Raw genomic sequence first — 21,760 nt, forward strand, 5'->3', positions numbered from 1 at the left:
GATCTTTTCCAGGTGACTGGCAATCCCGAAGAGAGGAATCAAAGCCCTCCTGCCTGGTCCCCAACTCCCACATAAGAGCCATGACCCTGTCTTCACTCCTTGAACCGTGTTCTACTTCAGCCACAGACCCTGGGCTCCCCTCAGTGCACACCAGGCTTGTCTTCTCATGATGTTACAATATCATCTGTGGATCTAACACCTACACTCTTCATGATCACATTCACTCTTTCTACTGAAACTCCTTTGCCTTGAAATGCTCTACTACTTTTGCTTTTGTGGCCATGCTTCATACAGGTTCTCTTTCTTACTTTCTTTTTTTGTTGTTGTTTTTTGAGACAGAGTCTCGCCCTGTCGCCCAGGCTGGAGTGCAATGGCACGATCTCAGCTCATTGCAACCTCCACCTCCCAGGTTCAAGCAATTCTCCTGCCTCAGCCTCCCGTGTAGCTGGGATTACAGGTGCGTGCCTCCATGCGCAGCTAATTTTTGTATTTTCAGCAGAGACGGGGTTTCACCATGTTGGCCAGGCTGGTCTCGAACTCCCGACCTCGTGATCCACCCGCCTCGGCCTCCCAAAGTGCTGGGATTACAGGCGTGAGCCACCCCCTGGCCTCTCTTTTTTTACTTTCATTGAGTCTTTGCTTGGTATTGTTTGGTTCAACAACAAAGAGAACCTTGTATTACACAGGATTGGGGAAGGTCCCTACAGGCTCCTTCATGTTATCTTTCCTGCTTTGCTCATCATGGCCACAGCCTAGCCCCAGACTGACACTGTAGTTCATGGCACACCAGACACGTCTTGTCTGTGGGTTCTGCTCTCTCATACTTTTTTTGCACTTGCAAGTGTTGCCCTGGCAGATCTCTCTCATAAAAGTAATCTGACACGATCTATACATATTTCCATTTCCCTTTTTAGATTGTAAGTTACTCAAGAACAGAACAATTATATACTTGTCTCCACAGCACCTAGAACACTGACTCTCAATAACATTTGATAACTCAAATAAATCTCCATTAAGAAAGGCAGTCACATCCGCTGGGCATGACTGAAGCTATCACCCTCAACTTGGACGAACATTCTATTAATCGGCTCCAGAACTTAGGACTTCATATAGAAGTATTTTAAAATTAACATTTTAGATATTTGGGTTTTTAAAGAAAGAGAAAAATTAAAAAAGAGTATTTAAAAGGGTATAATTTAACCTTAAGAGCTTCTTCTTCGCTGACTTTTCTGGAGTCCTGGGAAACTTAGCTGTGGGTTTCTGAGGTGTATGTAAAATGGTCTCCGTTGATTTTGTCTTTGGGTCTATCAGTCTCTCCACAATCTGTCTTGCATCTGATTCAAACTCCACATGGTATTTGTGAGGGGATTCCGAATCAATGAGTAGGACATTTTCCAAGTCATCTTCTTTTTCACTATCTGATGAATACTCTAAAATTTCTATAGAACTTGGCTGAAAAAAATTAAAAGGCATATTTTTAAATACAAAGCATACTTGATTCAAGTTCATATTTATATACATCTATCATTCCATTTCCTTACAGTTATATTTCTTGAAGGACCTTTTTGAACACAGTATCTGCAGCTTAAACTTCTGTTCTGACAAAATCCAAAAGTAACCAAGACCAAGAAGAGGTTAAATCAACTGTAAGCCAGACTTTACCTCACAGAATCCACAAAAATAAGTATAAATACTCCAATCTTCTTTCAGAAAACTACAAGACAGTACCACACATACAGGCAATCTCCAAAACTGAACTAATAACACTCATCTGAAAAGCTGATGATCATCAATACAATCTGACAGCTACTGAAAAGAAAGTATTTCTTGGATTTTGAAATTTAACATGAAGCTAAATTGTCTCTTCAGGTATAAATCATTTAATTTGCCAAAAGAAGTCCGCAAGGGTAAAGATCAAGACTTGACTCTCTCCATACAATTATATAATTATTTCCAGAGACAAGTTTGAAATTGCAAATATCAACAGGAACTATTTAAGAATATGAGTCACTGTCTCCTTTTCCTAACATTTCCTAAAATGTTTCTTTCTCCAACTCAGATTTCTAAACTTTCAAAATAATAATTTTTTGAAAGCTGATAATAAAACAAGAATTCATATCGTATGGCCAATAAAAAAAAAAAACCATATGGCCAATTCTGGAGGGAAGAATCAAAACCTTCTCTGATGTTTTCTGTCTTTGCCAAGACACACGCCAAATTTAAAGCACAATAGGATTTTATTTTCCTATTACTTCATTGTATAGGTCAATTCCATATTATTCTGTGTCAGCAACAATTCATCTTTCAATATCCTAGCTTCCAGTGCACTAGAAGTCCCATCTAATTCACTACCTAAATATTGGGGGTGGCACTAGAATTTACATCATTAGCTACATAAAACAAAGGGCTTTTTTTCTGAGGATTATATGGTTAAACTCTTTTTTCTTTTTTCTTTGAGACAGAGTCTCACTCTGCCACCCAGGCTGGAGTGCAGTGGCATGATCTTGGCTCACAGCTACCTCTGCTTCTCGGGTTCAAGTGATTCTCCTGCCTGAGCCTCCAAAGTAGCTGGGACTACAGGTGCCCAGCATGATGCCTGGCTAATTTTTGTATATTTAGTAGAGATGCGGCTTCACCAAGAAAAAATCACCCGCAGTTAAGAACCACTATCCTAGAAATAAGTCAACAAATAACCAACCACAGGAGGCTTGGGCTGGGGACTCACATGCAACCATGAAGAGGATTCATGCTGCTTGTGAGGATGGGGAAGACCAGTCCCAGATAGTTATAAAACACTGCTAGGGACGGGCGGAGCAAGATGGCCGAATAGGAACAGCTCCAGTCTCCCAACTCCCAGCGCGAGCGACACAGAAGACAGGTGATTTCTGCATTTTCAACTGAGGTACTGGGTTCATCTCACTAGGGAGTGTGGGACAGTCGGTGTTAGTCAGCTGCTGCAGCCTGACCAGCCAGAGCTGAAGCAGGGAGAGGCATCGCATCACCTGGGAAGCGCAAGGGGGAAGGGAATCCCTTTTCCTAGCCAGGGGAAATGAGACACACAGCACCTGGAAAATCGGGTAACTCCCACCCCAATGCTGTGCTCTACCAAGGATCTCAGCAAACGGGCACACTAGGAGATTATATCCCACACCTGGCCGGGAGGATCCCAAGCCCACGGAGCCTCCCTCATTGCTAGCACAGCAGTCTTCGATCTAAGGGCAAGGCAGCAGCCAGGCTGGGGGAGGGGCACCCGCCATTGCTGAGGCTTAAGTAGATAAAGCGGCTGGGAAACTCGAACTGGGTGGAGCTCACAGCAGCTCAAGGAGGCCTGCCTGTCTCTGTAGACTCCACCTCTGGGGACAGGGCACAGCTAAACAACAACAACAACAACAACGACAAAAAGCAGCTGAAACCTCTGCAGACGCAAATGACTCTGTCTGACAGCTTTGAAGAGAGCAGTGGATCTCCCAACAAGGAAGTTGAGATCTGAGAACGGACAGACTGCCTGGTCAAGTGGGTCCCTGACCCCTGAGTAGCCTAACGGGGAGACATCCCCCACTAGGGGCAGACCGACACCCCACACCTCACACGGTGGAGTAAACCCGAGAGGAAGCTTCCAAAGCAAGAATCAGACAGGTACACTCGCTGTTCAGCAATATTCTATCTTCTGCAGCCTCTGCTGCTGATACCCAGGCAAACAGGGTCTGGAGTGGACCTCAAGCAATCTCCAGCAGACCTACAGCTGAGGGTCCTGACTGTTAGAAGGAAAACTAACAAACAGGAAGGACACCCACACCAAAGCCCCATCAGTACGTCACCATCATCAAAGACCAGAGGCAGATAAAACCACAAAGATGGGGAAAAAGCAGGGCAGAACAGCTGGAAATTCAAAAAATAAGAGTGCATCGCCCCCTGCAAAGGAACGCAGCTCATATCCAGCAACGGATCAAAGCTGGATGGAGAATGACTTTGACGAGATGAGAGAAGGCTCCAGTCCATCAAACTTCTCAGAGCTAAAGGAGGAATTACGTACCCAGTGCAAAGAAACTAAAAATCTTGAAAAAAGAGTGGAAGAATTGATAACTAGAATACTTAATGCAGAGAAGGCCCTAAACGAACTGACAGAGATGAAAACCATGACATGAGAAATATCGGACAAATGCACAAGCTTCAGTAACCGACTCGATCAACTGGAAGAAAGAGTATCAGCGATTGAGGATCAAATGAATGAAATGAAGCGAGAAGAGAAACCTAAAGAAAAAAGAAGAAAAAGAAATGAACAAAGCCTGCAAGAAGTATGGGATTATGTAAAAAGACCAAATCTACGTCTGATTGGGGTGCCTGAAAGTGAGGGGGAAAATGGAACCAAGTTGGACAACACTCTTCAGGATATCATCCAGGAGAACTTCCCCAACCTAGTAGGGCAGGCCAACATTCAACTTCAGGAAATACAGAGAACGCCACAAAGATACTCCTCGAGAAGAGAAACTCCAAGACACATAATTGCCAGATTCACCAAAGTGGAAATGAAGGAAAAAATCTTAAGGGCAGCCAGAGAGAAAGGTCGAGTTACCCACAAAGGGAAGTCCATCAGACTAACAGCAGATCTCTGGGCAGAAACTCTACAAGCCAGAAGAGAGTGGGGGCCAATATTCAACATTCTTAAAGAAAAGAATTTTCAACCCAGAATTTCATATCCAGCCAAACTAAGCTTCATAAGTGAAGGAGAAATAAAATCCTTTACAGATAAGCAAACGCTTAGAGATTTTGTCACCACCAGGCCTGCCTTACAAGAGACCATGAAGGAAGCACTAAACATGGAAAGGAACAACCGGTACCAGCCATTGCAAAAACATGCCAAAATGTAAAGACCATCAAGGCTAGGAAGAAACTGCATCAACTAACAAGCAAAATAACCAGTTAATATCATAATGGCAGGATCAAGTTAACACATAACAATATTAACCTTAAATGTAAATGGACTAAATGCTCCAATTAAAAGACACAGACTGGCAAACTGGATAGAGTCAAGACCCATCAGTTTGCTGTATTCAGGAGACCCATCTCACATGCAGAGACATACATACGCTCAAAATAAAAAGATGGAGGAAGATCTACCAAGCAAATGGAGAACAAAAAAAAGTAAGGGTTGCAATACTAGTCTCTGATAAAACAGAGTTTTAACTGTCAAAGATCAAAAGAGACAAAGAAGGCCATTACATAATGGTAAAGGGATCAATTCAACAGGAAGAGCTAACTATCCTAAATATATATGCACCCAATACAGGAGCACTCAGATTTATAAAGCATATCCTTAGAGACTTCCAAAGAGACTTCGCCTCCCATACAATAAGAATGGGAGACTTCAACACCCTACTGTCAACATTAGACAGATCAACGAGACAGAAAGTTAACAAGGATATCCAGGAATTGAACTCATCTCTGCAGCAAGCAGACCTAATAGACATCTACAGAACTCTCCACCCCAAATCAACAGAATATACATTCTACTCAGCACCACATCACACTTATTCCAAAATTGACCACATAATTGGAAGTAAAGCACTCCTCAGCAAATGTACAAGAACAGAAATTATAACAAACTGTCTCTCAGACCACAGTGCAATCAAACTAGAACTCAGGACTAAGAAACTCAATCAAAACCACTCAACTCCATGGAAACTGAATAACCTGCTCGTGAATGACTACTGGGAACATAACGAAATGAAGGCAGAAATACAGATGTTCTTTGAAACCAATGAGAACAAAGATACAACATACCAGAATCTCTGGGACACATTTAAAGCAGTGTGTAGAGGGAAATTTATAGCACTAAATGCCCACAAGAGAAAGCTGGAAAGATCTAAAATTGACACTCTAACATCACAATTAAAAGAATTAGAGAAGCAAGAGCAAACACATTCAAAAGCTAGCAGAAGGCAAGAAATAACTAAGATCAGAGCAGAACTGAAGGAAATAGAGACACAAAAAAACCCTCCAAAAAAATCAATGAATCCAGGAGTTGGTTTTTTGAAAAGATCAACACAACTGAGAGACTGCTAGCAAGACTAATAAAGAAGAAAAGAGAGAAGAATCAAATAGACGCAATAAAAAATGATAAAGGGGATATCACCACCGACCCCACAGAAATACAAACTACCATCAGAGAATACTATAAACACCTCTACGCAAATAAACTAGAAAATCTAGAAGAAATGGATAATTTCCTGGACACTTACACTCTCCCAAGACTAAACCAGGAAGAAGCTGAATTCCTGAATAGACCAATAGCAGGCTCTGAAATGGAGGCAATAATTAATAGTCTACCAACCAAAAAAAGTCCAGGACCAGATGGATTCACAGCTGAATTCTTCCGGAGGTACAAAGAGGAGCTGGCACGATTCCTTCTGAAACTATTCCAATCAATAGAAAAAGAGGGAATCCTCCCTAACTCATTTTATGAGGCCAGCATCATCTTGATACCAAAGCCTGGCAGAGACACAACAGAAAAGGAGAATTTTAGATCATTATCTCTGATGAACATTTATGTGAAAATCCTCAATAAAATACTGGCAAACCAGATCCAGCAGCACATCAAAAAGCTTATCCACCATGATCAAGTGGGCTTCATCCCTGGGATGCAAGGCTGGTTCAACATATGCAAATCAATAAACGTAATCCAGCATATAAACAGAACCAAAGAGAAAAACCACATGATTATCTCAATAGATGCAGAAAAGGCCTTCGACAAAATTTAACAGCCCTTCATGCTAAAAACGCTCAATAAATTCGGTATTGATGGAACGTATCTCAAAATAATAAGAGCTATTTATGAAAAACCCACAGCCAATATCATACTGAATGGGCAAAAACTGGAAAAATTCCCTTTGAAAACTGGCACAAGACATGGATGCCCTCTCTCACCACTCCTATTCAACATAGTGTTGGAAGTTCTGGCTAGGGCAATGAGGCAAGAGAAAGAAATCAAGGGTATTCAGTTAGGAAAAGAAGAATTCAAATTGTCCCTCTTTGCAGATGACATGATTGTATATTTAGAAAACCCCATTGTCTCAGCCCAAAATCTCCTTAAGCTGATAAGCAACTTCAGCAAAGTCTCAGGATACAAAATTAATGTGCAAAAATCACAAGCATTCTTACACACCAGTAACAGACAAACAGAGAGCCAAATCAGGAATGAACTTCCATTCACAGTTGCTTCAAAGAGAATAAAATACCTAGGAATCCAAGTTACAAGGGATGTGAAGGACCTCTTCAAGGAGAACTACAAACCACTGCTCAGTGAAATAAAAGAGGACACAAACAAATGGAAGAACATACCATACTCATGGATAGGAAGAATCAATATCGTGAAAATGGCCATACTGCCCAAGGTTATTTATAGATTCAATGCCATCCCCATCAAGCTACCAATGAGTTTCTTCACAGAATTGGAAAAAACTACTTTAAAATTAATATGGAACCAAAAAAGAGCCCGCATTGCCAAGACAATTCTAAGTCAAAAGAACAAAGCTGGAGGCATCACGCTACCTGACTTCAAACTATACTACAAAGCTACAGTAACCAAAACAGCATGGTACTGGTACCAAAACAGAGATATAGACCAGTGGAACAGAACAGAGTCCTCAGATATAATACCACACATCTACAGCCATCTGATCTTTGACAAACCTCAGAAAAACAAGAAATGGGGAAAGGATTCCCTATTTAATAAGTGGTGCTGAGAAAATTGGCTAGCCATAAGTAGAAAGCTGAAACTGGATCCTTTCCTTACTCCTTATACAAAAATTAATTGAAGATGGATTAGAGACTTAAATGTTAAACCTAATACCATAAAAACCCTAGAAGAAAACCTAGGGAATACCATTCAGGACATAGGCATGGGCAAGGACTTCATGTCTAAAACACCAAAAGCAACAGCAACAAAAGCCAAAATTGACAAATGGGATCTAATTAAACTAAAGAGCTTCTGCACAGCAAAAGAAACTACCATCAGAGTGAACAGGCAACCTACAGAATGGGAGAAAATTTTTGCAATCTACTCATCTGACAAAGGGCTAATATCCAGAACCTACAAAGAACTCAAACAAATTTACAAGAAAAAAACAAACCACCCCATCAAAAAGTGGGCAAAGGATATGAACACAGAGTTCTCAAAAGAAGACATTCATACAGCCAACAGACACATGAAAAAATGCTCATCATCACTGGCCATCAGAGAAATGCAAATCAAAACCACAATGAGATACCATCTCACACCAGTTAGAATGGCAATCATTAAAAAGTCAGGAAACAACAGGTGCTGGAGAGGATGTGGAGAAATAGGAACACTTTTACACTGTTGGTGGGATTGTAAACTAGTTCAACTATTATGGAAAACAGTATGGCGATTCCTCAAGGATCTAGAACTAGAAGTACCATATGACCCAGCCATCCCATTACTGGGTATATACCCAAAGGATTATAAATCATGCTGCTATAAAGACACATGCACACGTATGTTTACTGCGGCACTATTCACAATAGCAAAGACTTGGAATCAACCCAAATGTCCATCAGTGACAGACTGGATTAAGAAAATGTGGCACATATACACCATGGAATACTATGCAGCCATAAAAAAGGATGAGTTTGTGTCCTTTGTAGGGACATGGATGCAGCTGGAAACCATCATTCTCAGCAAACTATCACAAGAACAGAAAACCAAACACCGCATGTTGTCACTCATAGTTGGGAACTGAACAATGAGATCACTTGGACTCGGGAAGGGGAACATCATACACCGGGGCCTATCATGGGGAGGGGGGAGGGGGGAGAGATTGCATTGGGAGTTATACCTGATGTAAAAGATGAGTTGATGGGTGCAGCACAGCAACATGGCACAAGTATACATATGTAACAAACCTGCACGTTATGCACATGTACCCTAGAACTTAAAGTGTAATAATAAAAATAAATAAATAAATAAAACACTGGTAGGAATGCTGCCATGGAGATACTGCTTGGGCTCCAAGGAGAACACATAAGAAAGGCGACAAAGCCAGGAGAGGCACAGGGAGAGAGAAGAGTTAAGTGTCAGAAAAGGTCTGTTTCTGGTTGGGTGGGTGTAATCCCAGCACTTTGGAAGGCTAAGGCGGGCAGATCACTTGAGGCCAGGAGTTTGAAAGCAGCCTGGCCAACATGGCAAAACCCTGTCTCTACTAAAAATACAAAAATTAGCCGGGTGTGGTGGTGCACACCTGTAATCCCAGCTATCGGGGAAGCTGAGACAGGAGAATGGCTTGAGACCCTGGGAGGCGGAGGTTGCAGTGAGCTGAGATCATGCCACTGCACTCCACCCTGGGTGACAGAGTGGGAAGGAAGGAGGTTCAGGGAGGGAGGGAGGCAGGGAGGGGAAAAGAAAAGAAAATAAAAGAAAAAAAAAGAAAAGGAAAGGAAGAGAGAAAGAGAGAGAAAAGAAAAGAAGGAAAGAAAGGAAAGACAAGACAGACAAAAGAAAGAAAGAAAGAAAGAAAGAAAGAAAGAAAGAAAGAAAGAAAGAAAGAAAGAGAAAGAAAGAGAGAGAGAGAGAGAGAGAAAGAGAGAGAGAAAAAAGAAAAGAAGGAAAGAAAGGAAAGGAAAGACAGACAGAAAAAAAGAAAAAGTAAAAGAGCGCTGCTTCCCAGAATCTGGCACCTGAAGTTCAATGCTAAGTGTGGATTAATTAGACAGAGAGAAGAGGGAAGGACATTCCAGGGAGAAGAAAGAGTAGGACCAATATTCTGAGGCAGGAGAGAGCCACTGGCAGCTTGACACAGGAGCTAACAACCTCAGATGGTAATGTGGAATTGACCATTCGAACATTTGAATGGTGATACAGAGAGGGAGGAAATCACGCTGGCTGGGGAAGGGCAGCTAGCTAAAAGGCTCTTCCATAGTCAGAGCAAGACATTGAGAGGATCTGAGTGGTAGTGGGAATAAAGAGGTGGACTGAAAAGAATACGAGGAAAAGGATGCAATAACACTTGAGGACCAAATTCAGTATAGCAGGAAATACATTCGGGCAGGAGTTGCTAATACTCAAGCTGGTTTTGATGTGTGAATGTTGTGGTGCCTATAAGATACCTGGGGAAAAACTGGTCAACAGGCAGTGGCTCTGCAGGTCTGGAATTCTAAGAGTGATGTGGGATGGGAACACAACTTCAGAAATCATGAGAATCAGGATGTGAAGGCACGAGGGCTGGAGAAGACTATCTATGGAAAAGTATGTGAAAGAAGAAGAGAAGGTCCAGATTGGAACCTTGGAAACATCAAGAACATTCATGCTGTCTTCAGGTGACAAGAGACTGAACAGTGTTCTGCATTTGACAAAAGAGAAATTGTACAGATACAAGAAATCCATGGGACCTTGGTAAGAATGTGCCTTAAAGAATAAATGGAAGATAAAATGAAAACAGCAGATGTGACAATTTGTTTTAGAAAGTTTGGATAGGCATATTTTATTTTCCTTCCCAGAAAGGATGGCATAAAAAGGTACATTTGCTCAGCTGTGAACAACCTGGCAAGACGATGCTTAAGTTAAAATCATGAAAACCATGAAATCCAAATGAATTTCCTCAGTGAAGAATTTAACATCAGTAAAACTGGTAAGACTTAGCAGCTCAGGTAGTACTTCAAAATTCTCAGCATCAATCCATGATAACAAATTTTAGGTATTTTAAGCTATTGCTTCCTCAGTGAGAACTAGCTAATATCTAAGAATGCACTGAATGCCAACTACCCACATGCTATGTTAGCTGCTACAGTAGTATAAAGAAATTTTCAAGTCCATCCTTGCTCTTGCATCCTTATACCCAATTTAAAAACTGAAGGAAAAACTAAACTAAAAATACAAAACAATTTATGGACAATTCCAAACGTACCCTGCATACAGCAGATGTAGAAATGGAGAAGACTGCTTGGAGCGGTAGCAGCCTAGAAGGTCTTTCCCAATAAAAGTGGTGTCTGACTCGAACACTGTTGTGGTCTCAGCCCTACTCCCTACTAGTGGGCTACCTTAGGGAATTTATTTAACTTCCCTAAGGTAGTGTCCTTGATGAGGTTATTTCCTCATCTTCAAATTGGAGATGCAGTAATAAATGCTAACGTATAAACATTTAGCAAATGTTAGCTATTCTTTTTAGCCCCTATAGTTTACATGTTGTTTGGTTTTAAATTTAATATTTTAAAATTTGTATTTATTTTCTGTTAAAACTTTTTTCTCGGTTTCTAAGAGGATTTCTATACAAAAGACAATGAGGAACACCAAGAATGTCTTCTGTAGACAACCAAAAAGACAAACACTGTCTTAAACCCACAGAGCAAATCCTGGATTCTTTGTGTAGTCGTTTTTTAATTAATTATTTACTTTGTTTGTTTTTTGTTTTTTAAAAAACAGGATCTTATTCTCTTGTCCAAGCTGAAGTGTGGTGGCGTGAACACAGCTCACTGCAGCCTTGACTCTCCTGGGATTGAGTGATCGTCCCACCGCAGCCTCTCAAGTAGCTGAGGCTACAGATGTGTGCCACCATGCCTGGCTATTTTTAAAACTTTTTTTTGTAGAGACAAGGTCTCACTTTGTTGCCCAGGATGGTATCAAATTCCTGAGCTCAAGCCATCCTCCCACCTCAGCCTCCCAAAGGGCTGAGATTACAGGTGTGAGCTGCTGCACCTGGCCCATGTAGTCATTTCTAACAGGAACCAAGGCAGAAGGAACACCTTTAGGAAAGGATAACTAGAAGCCACCATTTTAGCATATTATATTTTAGAACATTCCCCATGCCCATAACCCCAGATGAACATGGAGGAATGCTCACGCCACAGACAGAGAGGGCCTACTGGCTCACCAGACACCAGCTCTCTTGGCCTGAGCCTGACTGTGAGGAACACGTAATCTTTCAGAAAGAATGATATGTACACGTATGCATGTGTGCACAGATAAGTGTGTGCCAGGGACCGGGTGGAAGAGAGAGGGAATAGTCAGAGATAGGTCAAAGGCGACTGCAGGTTCATAGGTTCAAGCTTGTATTCCCTCTCTACATTGTAGAATCAGATTAATGAGAAAGGAGGGTCATGAGTTTTGGAACAAGACAGACTTGTTTTTGATCACAGCTCAACTATTTAACTACTTTGTTACTTTGAACAAGTTGACTCCCCCATTCCCAGCTTAATCATCCAAAAATGGAAAAATTCTTTGAGAAATATTTTAAGATACAGATAATGACTATTTATTATGAAATATTTAAGGGCACAGAAAGGTAGGGAAAAAAAATAACAAGTAGATGTACCCATCACCTTCTGTCAAATTTTAATACAATGCAAATTTTTCTTTAGATTTTTTTTTAATGGTATGGGTGAAATGTCCTGTATTTCTCTTCCTGTGCCTGTTCTCCTTAGAGGCAACTCTCTCCTGAATTTGGCATTTCATTATTATCTGTTTTGATTTTTTTTAATAGCACACATACAAACGAACTATTTTGCAAGGACACGGCAGCTGTAGATCACTAATTTTCATTGCTATATTCTGACTATACCACTTTTTACTTACCTATTTCACTGTTGGTAGACACTTAAGAGTTTTGTAAATTTTCACATTACAATAAAACTGTAACATGTAGTACTATACTTGTTTCACTGGGCACATACATGCTAGCTTCTCAGTGGTATACACTAGCCCAGTGGATTCTTGGACAGTCCATTGTCAACTACACTGGCAATTGTGAGATGGTTCTATAGAGACCCTGTGCTGACAGAAATGCTCATCAGCAGTGTTTGAAAGCTGTGGCACACTATCAGCATCACTGAGTAATTTTAAACTTTTAAATTTATAACTATCTGATGGGTGTGAAATGTTATCTCTCTCCTATTTAAGTGTGCACATCCCTGATCATTCACAGGGTTCAGCATCTTTGCACTCGTTGATCGGCTCTTCACATTTCTTCCTGTGTGTTCATATCCTTTAACCGTTTCTCCAGTAGGAGAGAAAATTAATTTTTCAATCATCTGGATCTATGGAACACATAGATGTTCAGAAAATTGTTATTAAAATTTTAAAGTAACAGAAGGACCTGGTATACACCACTGACATCTTTCCCAGTACCTTAAAAACATCAACCACTTTTCTTAACCATAGTTATTCCTGATAGGTTGCCTACTGCTGCCACACACTGACCCAATGTACTTGGGCAAAATTTGTGTTCCACGGAAACTTTTTTTTTTTTGAGATGGACTCTCCCTCTGTCGCCCAGGCTGGAGTACAGTGGCATTATCTCAGCTCACTGCAAGCTCTGCCTTCCGGGTTCACGCTATTCTCCTGCCTCAGGCTCCCAAGTAGCTAAGACTACAGGTGCCCACCACCACGCCTGGCTAATTTTTTGTATTTTTAGTATAGATGGAGTTTCACTGTGTTAGCCAGGATGGTCTTGATCTCCTGACCTCATGATCCGCCTGCCTTGGCCTCCCAAAGTGCTGGGGCGTGAGCCACCATGCCCAGCCAGAAACTTTTATCCTTTACCAAATCATCCTTACAAAAAAAAATTACTTTGCATAAATGATGAATTTCAAGAACAAAGATTTAAATTTGTTTTTCTTTTAAAACACTTACATTTTACATATTTTTCCTATTTTTGCAAAGTTAACCAACTGATGCTCTCTTGAAACTTTCACAGATTACTTTCTTCAGAAATATAGCCCAGTTATAGAAATAATATGGATGAGTAAATAAGGAACTTTTACAGCAGTAAAACATCTGCAATGGTCAAATGCACAGAGCAAAGAATGACTCTGTAGCTATTATCATAATCTGCTAATGTTTAAATACAATAAAATTATCATCAGGACTTTTTTTCTTCCTTGATGTAAGGAAGTTTGGAAGGAGGAGTCTTCTGATTTAGTGATTAAATATCACAAACAAGACTGGCATGAGGCAAGGAACAGTTTTTATGAAGCCAGTCAACAAAGACAGTAGTCTGGTCCTATTTCCATTGCAATATACTAACAGGACCTTGGTTAAAGCCATCTGCAATTTCTCAAAACCATAAAGTATTCAATACTGACTCTGTTTCCAAAGTTAGCAATACTGCTGTAGTACACATCTGTTGCAATTTATTTCTGACTCCTCTTTTCAGAGAACAAATGTCTCTGTCCACAGAAGGAAACCCTTCAACCTCTGGCAGTCATAAGGTTACGGACATCTCACATCTCAGTAGCCATGTGTCTAGGATAAGACTTCTGTCAGAGGTCAGAGCTGATTGGCCCCAAGTAGACAAGTGACCAATGCTAAGCTAGTCAGATTCTTTTCCTCCAGATTTTGAATTGACAGAGTCTGGGAAGGGGAAGTTAAGCTACACTAATGACAAACCTCTAGATGAAAAGTCCATGAGCTCCTGCTGGTGAGGTTCCCAGGGCTGCCCCAAGGCTCAGTTCATCCTTCAACTTTATCTTAAGTTACTCAAGATTTGCAGTAGTGTTCTAGTGAATTTCCTCGTCTTTTAAAACCAGCTACATTTGGTTCCTGCTACTTGCAACCAAAAGGATAACTTACCTGAAAAAATCTCCAAATAGAGAAAATATTAAATAAATATTTATTCAGTACACACCACGCATAAGGTATTATGGAAGAGAGAAAATATGATGAGACACACTTCCATAAAGAGCTTGAAATAAAATAAAGCAGATATAAGCATGGCTCACACTAGTGCTCCAAATGGACAAAAAATGGAGCCCTTATTTCTGGATGATCTAAAACCAGCAGGCATAGTGGAAGAGGTAAAACCTATACTGAGTCTCAGAGGATTGGAAAATTCTCAACCGATAAAGATGCAAAAAGAGAGACGAAAGCACATAAGGCAGGAAAGTAAAATGACTTTCATGATCTATAGACGAGTCTAGGCAACTGAGAGTTTAGAGTTCATACTGGGAGGCAAGAGACAGTAATGTGAAAAACATAATCCTATGGATTGGGTGAGGAGCAAACTGTGGAGGATCTTGAATGTCAGGTTTAACAGTTCAGATATCACTGAAGAAAGCAGAAAGCTTTTGAAGATTTCCAAGTATGCAAGGAGGATGAATTTGGAAGACACGTTGAGAAGACTGTTGTGGAGACTGCATATGGGATGTATTTGAAGAAGGGAAATGCTCATGCAGGAAGTTACTGTAAATATCCCAGCCAACCTCTCTCCATTTCAGAACTGCCCATCTTCTCTTAAAGGGTTCAATTCACATATTCACAAATATCTCAATACAACAAGTTCAAAATCAAACTCCTATATGTTCCTCAAAACCAGCTGTTTACCCCAGTATCACCTGATCAATACCATGTGCCACCCATGTGCAAGTCAGAAATCCCCTGATATTCAATTCATGACTAAGTTTTACCTCCAAAACTAACCAGGATGTGCCCCTTTCTCTCCACCCACTCCCACCTGGCACCACAATGGCTGTGACTCAGAGCTGGTCTCTTGCTCCACTCCTGCCCTCCTGCCAGGGTCTGCCCCACACACCACAATCAGAACAACCTAAGTCAGAGCATTCCATGCTCTTCCTTAAGATCCTATAAACAACTTCCCAGTACACCTAGGATACCATTCAATGCCCCCCACCTGCCCTGTGGTCTCTAAGGCCTCAGGTGGCCCCTGCTCCCACCAGGCCTCTACTCATAGCTGTCTGTCTCCTGGCTGCTCCCTAGCCTTTCTGATGTGCTTTCAGGTTTCCACACCATGTTCTTCCCTGCCTGTGGACGCCACAGCCCTTTCTGCCCTAGAATACGCTTCCTCATTCCCACCCCAAATCTTTCCCTAAGTCTTTCTCATGTTTCAAGGTTTCAGCCTAAAAATCCCCTCATCACACAGGTCTGCCTTCAGTACCCTAGCAGAAACTGGTGAGTGCTGGGGCTGGGGCAACAGCAGTAAATTCAATCTATATCTGTATCTGTATCTATATCTATATCTATATCTGTCTCTCTCTCTCTCCCCCCCTTGCCCCCCCCCGCCACTTCCTCCTTATTTTCTGGAACATGAGAAAATTAGGCTCCTTTCAACTAAAGTAAAACAGAAAAAATAACCACAACACTATCATCATCATCATCATCATCATCAAAGTTCTTATACTAGGCTCTACCAGTTTTGAAATATTTATAAATGTATTGACTCATTTATTCCTCACAACGGCTGAATGAAAAATAGTGATGGAAAACTACTCATTATATCTAAATATCAGTAACTATGCTGGCACAGGCTGTCCTATACATGGGAACCCATGAGGGACACTTCAGTGACTTGCTTGAGCCCCCACAGCAATCTAGTAACACAGGCAGGAAGCACCCCACTTCCTACCACTCCTGGCTCCACTCTTCCAAAACGTTGTCCCACCTCTCCAGGCCTACACACCTGACTTCCTCAGTGAACTTCAAAGCAACAGTTAATAACTAGGAGCCTCAGTGAAACCAAAAAAATTTTTAAAATACATAATAAAGTATATGAATACTTATGTCAAGTAGAATTACTCCATTAAATTTAAAGAATTTCCCTCAAGTTTTTTTTTCATTTAAGCAAGGAAAATTCTAAAAGAGAAAATAAATTAAGGGCAACTACAAATAATACATCATAGTGTAGAACTATAGTTATTAAAAGCTTGGTACTAACACAGGAATAGACCACCCAATGATTGATATTCCTGAAGTATACCCAAATAGAAATAAGATTGCATATAAAAATAATAAAAATAAGAGTGCAAATCACTAAGCAAAAGAAACTCACTTGGGAACAACTGACTACCTATCCAGAGAGGGAAAAAAAGCTGGATCCCTCTCTATTTACACCAAAATAAATTTCCAAAAGATCAAAAAATCAAAAAAATTTTATAAAGAACTAAAAATACGGATACATTTTAAAAATAATTGTAAACTGGAGAAAGGTTTTTCTAGTATGACACAAAGTCCACAAAACAAATGACTGACCACATAAAAATTTAAAACTCTGTCCAAAAATTTCCCGAAGTAGAAACATTTAAAAGACAGCAAACTGGTAAAACAACAACAACAAAAGAGGACAAAAAAGAAAAAAATCTGCCACAATTAACAAGCAGTTTGTTTTCTTTGATGTACAAAAAACCCCCATGAATCAATAAGAAATGGGAAGCCAACCCAATGGAAAAAATGAGCAAAATATGCAAACAGGCATTCCAAGGAAACGTGATACAAACTACCAATACAAGATGATCAGTCTCACTGGGAACCACATGCTGGCAGAAGCTCTTGGCCACTGAGACAAAGAATGAATTCGTGTGACTGTGCTGGGAGACTAAAAGCAAGATATGTTAAAACTTAATATGTAAAGACTTTTAACCTATCAATTCTCTTACTGGGTCTATTCATTCAACTGTCCAGACACATATGTACATGGAGGCATAGTGTAGCATAGTTTATAGGTAAAGAACACCCAAAACCAAAAAACTGGAATCATCCATTAATCAAGTGCTGGTTATGGTATTTATACAAGAAAATATCATGCAGCCATTAGAAACAATGTGATAGATCCGTAAGTCTTGATAAGAATACAGAAAATTACAAAACTAATGCATATATAGGAAGAGCTTATGGGTGGAAAAACCAAAAACAGAAGAACATATACAAATATTCTTATATACAGAACAGTTTTTGAAGACTACACAAGAAACAACAATGATTAATTCTGGGAGCTGAGTTTATTATTCTTTGCTTTAACTACTGTTCTAATTGAAATATTTTCCGTAAGTATGTATTCTTTATTTAAAAATATTTAAAATTTAGTAAATTAAAAGTAGAGAGTATAAAAGCCACCTAGAGGATCCAGACGCTCAGGTGCCAAAAGAGGAAACAAAACAAAACAAAACAAAACAAAATGGAGGGAGAAGGAACAAAAGAGAGAGACTGGCAAGAAGAGATCTCATGGGTAGGAGAGGACACATCATTTCAGTTAAGTAACTAGGGATGTCTGTTCTCCCTTCTTAAAATGAGCAGAACAAGAAATACAGAAATATTTCTTAGGCCATCTAGATAAACAAACAAAAATATATCAGTGGCCACTAACTTGAGTTGCCAATGGAATTTTTTAGCAGAGGGTCTGAGCTCATGGCCTCCAGCCCCAGAGGGTGAGAGGGAGGAGGAGGAGAGGATGGCAGGGGTGTGAGGGAAGCCCCACATCTGTCTAAACTGGCAGCTGCTGCTCAGAGCAAACTGACTCCCGCAACGTGGGCAATCTGCCCAATAACTAGCAGAGTTTCTTCAAGGGAAGATAAAGAAATCTGAAACCTAAGTGAATTTTCCTAATTTTAAAACGTTTGCCACTAACTGAAAAAAAAAAAAAAAGTTTTTAAACATGGTATAAGGGTACTGCCTGCGGATACCAGTTTCTATTCAAATTATACTGAAGTACTAAAAATAAAAGTGATTTCTAATAATATTTCCAACTTTCCTTCAATGCTAGATTTGTTTCATTAGTCTTATGTAACACAAAAGCTTTATTTTAGCATTTTGAAAGTAAATAGAAAACCAGAAGTATCAGTAAAGCTATGCTTTTTCAAAGGCTAACAAAAACATATATATACAACTATATAAGAACAAAGATTTCAAAGTAGTTTCACCAGAAACACTGATGTTTTGCTTTACTGAGGGGGACTGGGTGGGCTTAAAAAATGAGTGGTAAACTCTCATTCACTAATTAATTCAACAAACCAATACATGCTAATGTAGCCATAAGAATTCAGTAGGGAAAAATGGAATCCTTGATAAACTGCTGTCATTTTTGTTCAGGTAATTCTCTTTCCAGTTTTAGAGTTTCATGAATGCCCTACCAAAACAGTAAGTTGTGAGAATTAAATACTATATATCAAAACATGAACATTTTATACTAATAATACCTGGTGGCATTCAGGTCTACCAAGTTCACTGAAACACTACACTGCAAAAGATGAAGAGACTACCTGGAATTTCTGTCCTTCAGTCAGAAAGAAAAAGCAAATAATCAGAATGGCAAGCCCAAGCCTCCTTTCTATTAATTATAAAGATTTTAATTAAAAAACACAAATATACAGTTTTACTTATAAAAATAATTTTCTAAAGCATAATTAAATACAAGCGTGTGCCTGCAGGTGGATGTATAGAAAGAGAGCACATAGGTCCTCTTGCACAAAGACAAATAAATCAACAGAACCATCAGCAGTGGGGACAACACTCAAAGTATTTTGGTAGAATGATGATGAACTTGGGCAAAATCACCCACATCTATTAAATAGGGCTTTGAGACAGTGGGGTCTGGGGGTCAGTGGTAAAGTCTGTGCATTCTGACTTGTCTCCATCTCCAACTCCACTGATGAAATGCTCTGGCAAATTAAGTTAATATAGCATTTTAATGTGGTAATTCAGCACACTGGCAAGTGCTGATTCATTTCTGGCCCATTACTTTAATAACTATTATTCTAAAACAGTTCAGTAACCAAATAGTACTAATGAAAACACTCTCAGAGAGACAGAAAACAAATAGTACTAATGAAAACTCTCTCAGAGAGAGAGAGAGTCAGTTGGTTCAAGTGATGTATTAGAAGAGGCCAAAGTTCATGCTAGCCAGGATAATGGTATTAATTGCATCAGATAAAATATTAGGGATCAAACAAAGAAGAAATAAAATACTATTTGGAGTTTTAAATGCTCACAGGACCAGCACAAAGACACAGAGCACCTGGTAGAGGGCTGGAAAAGCAGCTGTTTGGCAAAGAGACCATGGAGAAGAAAAGATCCCAGTGAGATGTGCCTGTAGTGGGTAGGGTGAGGATGCAGCAGCGCCCTAACTCCTGGCCTCCCAAAAGTTCCAGGGCATTTCTACAGCTTCCCCTCACCACAGACAGCCTCCCACAGACTGTATACTAGGAGTTAAAATGACTCCACAATTCCATTCCTTTTGAGGATTCTTTATTTTGACAATCTATAATGCTGGGCAGTCAAAACGATAAGATAAAGACCTATTGTTTCTCTAACTTGAAATCTGCCAGTTTTTTGGTAATGTATGCAATGGTGGGGGGAAGGGGTGCGTAAAAGGGGAAATGCGGGCATATACTTACAGGAGCTGACCAGAAAAAACAATTTTAAAATCCTACAGTTCTCTAAAGAGGTGGATATTCAACAATATCACTCTTAAAAAAAAATTAATAATAATAATAATAATAATAACAATAACAAACTTTAGGTTGGGCATGGTGGCTCATGCCTGTAATCCCAGCACTTTCGGAGGCCGAGGCGGGCGGATCACGAAGTCAAGAGATCAAGACCATCCTGGCCAACAAGGTTAATCCACGTCTCTACTAAAAATACAAAAACTGGCTGGGTGTGGTGGTGCACACCTGTAGTCCTAGCTACTCCATACGCTGAGGGCAGGAGAATCGCTTGAACCCAGGGAGGCAGAGGTTGCAGTGAGCCGAGATCGTACCACTGCACTCCAGCCTGGCAACAGAGTGAGATTCCATCTCAAAAAAAGAGAAAAAACTTTGAATTTAAAAATTAATTAGTACAATGCTTTATATAGTTCAATTGCTACTCTTTAAGCTAATGTTACTTCCTGTAATCCTACCTACACATTTCTTTATGAAATGTTCAGAAAAGCTTCTTGTGATTGCCCTGAATACCTGAAGTGCTACCTCTGGACTGCAGTGTCCCAGTTCCTATCAACCAAATCTTAACCTAAGTCCGTGTATGACAGTCTACATGTGTAGGGTCCTCCTAGATGAAAAACTGTGTCTGCTATCAAGTCAGGAATACATTAAAGTCTAATTTCAAGATGAAGCAGTGCCTCTGTGGTATGAAACAAATTAGCCAGATGAAACACCATTCTTTAATGTTCAGAAATTAAAGCTCTTAATTCTAAAATTTATAGAAAGGTCACACCAAGAGCAATAATGGAATATCACTAATAAATGATCACCTCCTTATTTTAAAATTACACCTTTGTAGCTAAATGCTACCCAGCTGGTAGAACAAAGGGAGGATGGTAACTAAGCTAATATCATTCTTTGAGAGAACCAATCGTAAGACAGAAAACTTCTCACTTGACTCATATTTCATGCAAAAACAGAAGTCTCAAGTCTTTGGTCTCGGTCAACATGCAAAGGTGTGCCACAGGGCGACTCTGTGAGGACACCTTGTGCGCCTGGTGCCATGTGGGGCAGGTCCAGCTGAGCCCAGACTCGCAGGCCAGGTGAGCTCCCCATGCCACTTCCTGCCAGTCGCCGGTTTCTGTTCTCTGAGGCCTCCCACCCAATTACTGACCAGGCCCAGACCTGCCCGAGTAGGATCTTCTGAGAACACCCAGAGCAGTGTTATGCCAAGTTCACCCTTCCTATCCTGAGTTCAGCCTCTCTTTCTTAAAGTCACACTACAAACGAGCACAGTCAGTAGCACCATAAGGAAAGAACAAGAGAGTCAGAAGGCCCTGGCTGCCTAGAAGCTTTTAAATCCCATACAAACCACTGTTTTAAGGAGGTTGGATGGTAAGAGCAACAACAAAAATGCTACAGAAGATACATCATGGCAAGTAAAAATCATCAAAACCAAGACTGCTCTTCACAGTGAGGGGAATGAAAGAGTACTGGTGACTGATAGGTCAATAGATTTGGTTATCATACGCCTGCATTTCCACTCCCACTTCTAAAATGAAATTTATTCATGTAACACATTAACTGAGTGCCTAGTGTGTATCAG

The 21,760-nt window shown here is 40.3% G+C and overlaps 1 protein-coding gene across 6 annotated transcripts in view; it reads right to left on the reverse strand.

The window, feature by feature from the left end:
• LOC105496910 (scaffold protein involved in DNA repair) overlaps positions 1 to 21,760 on the reverse strand; it is a 477,476-nt gene that overhangs the window by 322,113 nt on the left and 133,603 nt on the right. For 3 of the 6 annotated variants that reach the window (XM_011767553.3, XM_011767557.3, XM_011767555.3), the window contains one exon: positions 1,202 to 1,452. The exons of 2 other annotated variants lie outside the window; for them this stretch is intronic. In XM_011767553.3, the coding sequence (XP_011765855.2) occupies positions 1,202 to 1,452 (251 nt within the window). Of the gene's footprint in view, positions 1 to 1,201; positions 1,453 to 21,760 lie in introns of those variants that run through there. One more of the 6 variants, XM_024797625.2, reaches the window with a different exon arrangement.

Source organism: Macaca nemestrina, chromosome 8 (assembly GCF_043159975.1).
Source record: "Macaca nemestrina isolate mMacNem1 chromosome 8, mMacNem.hap1, whole genome shotgun sequence".
In the NCBI taxonomy this organism is placed as follows: Eukaryota; Metazoa; Chordata; class Mammalia; order Primates; family Cercopithecidae; genus Macaca; species Macaca nemestrina.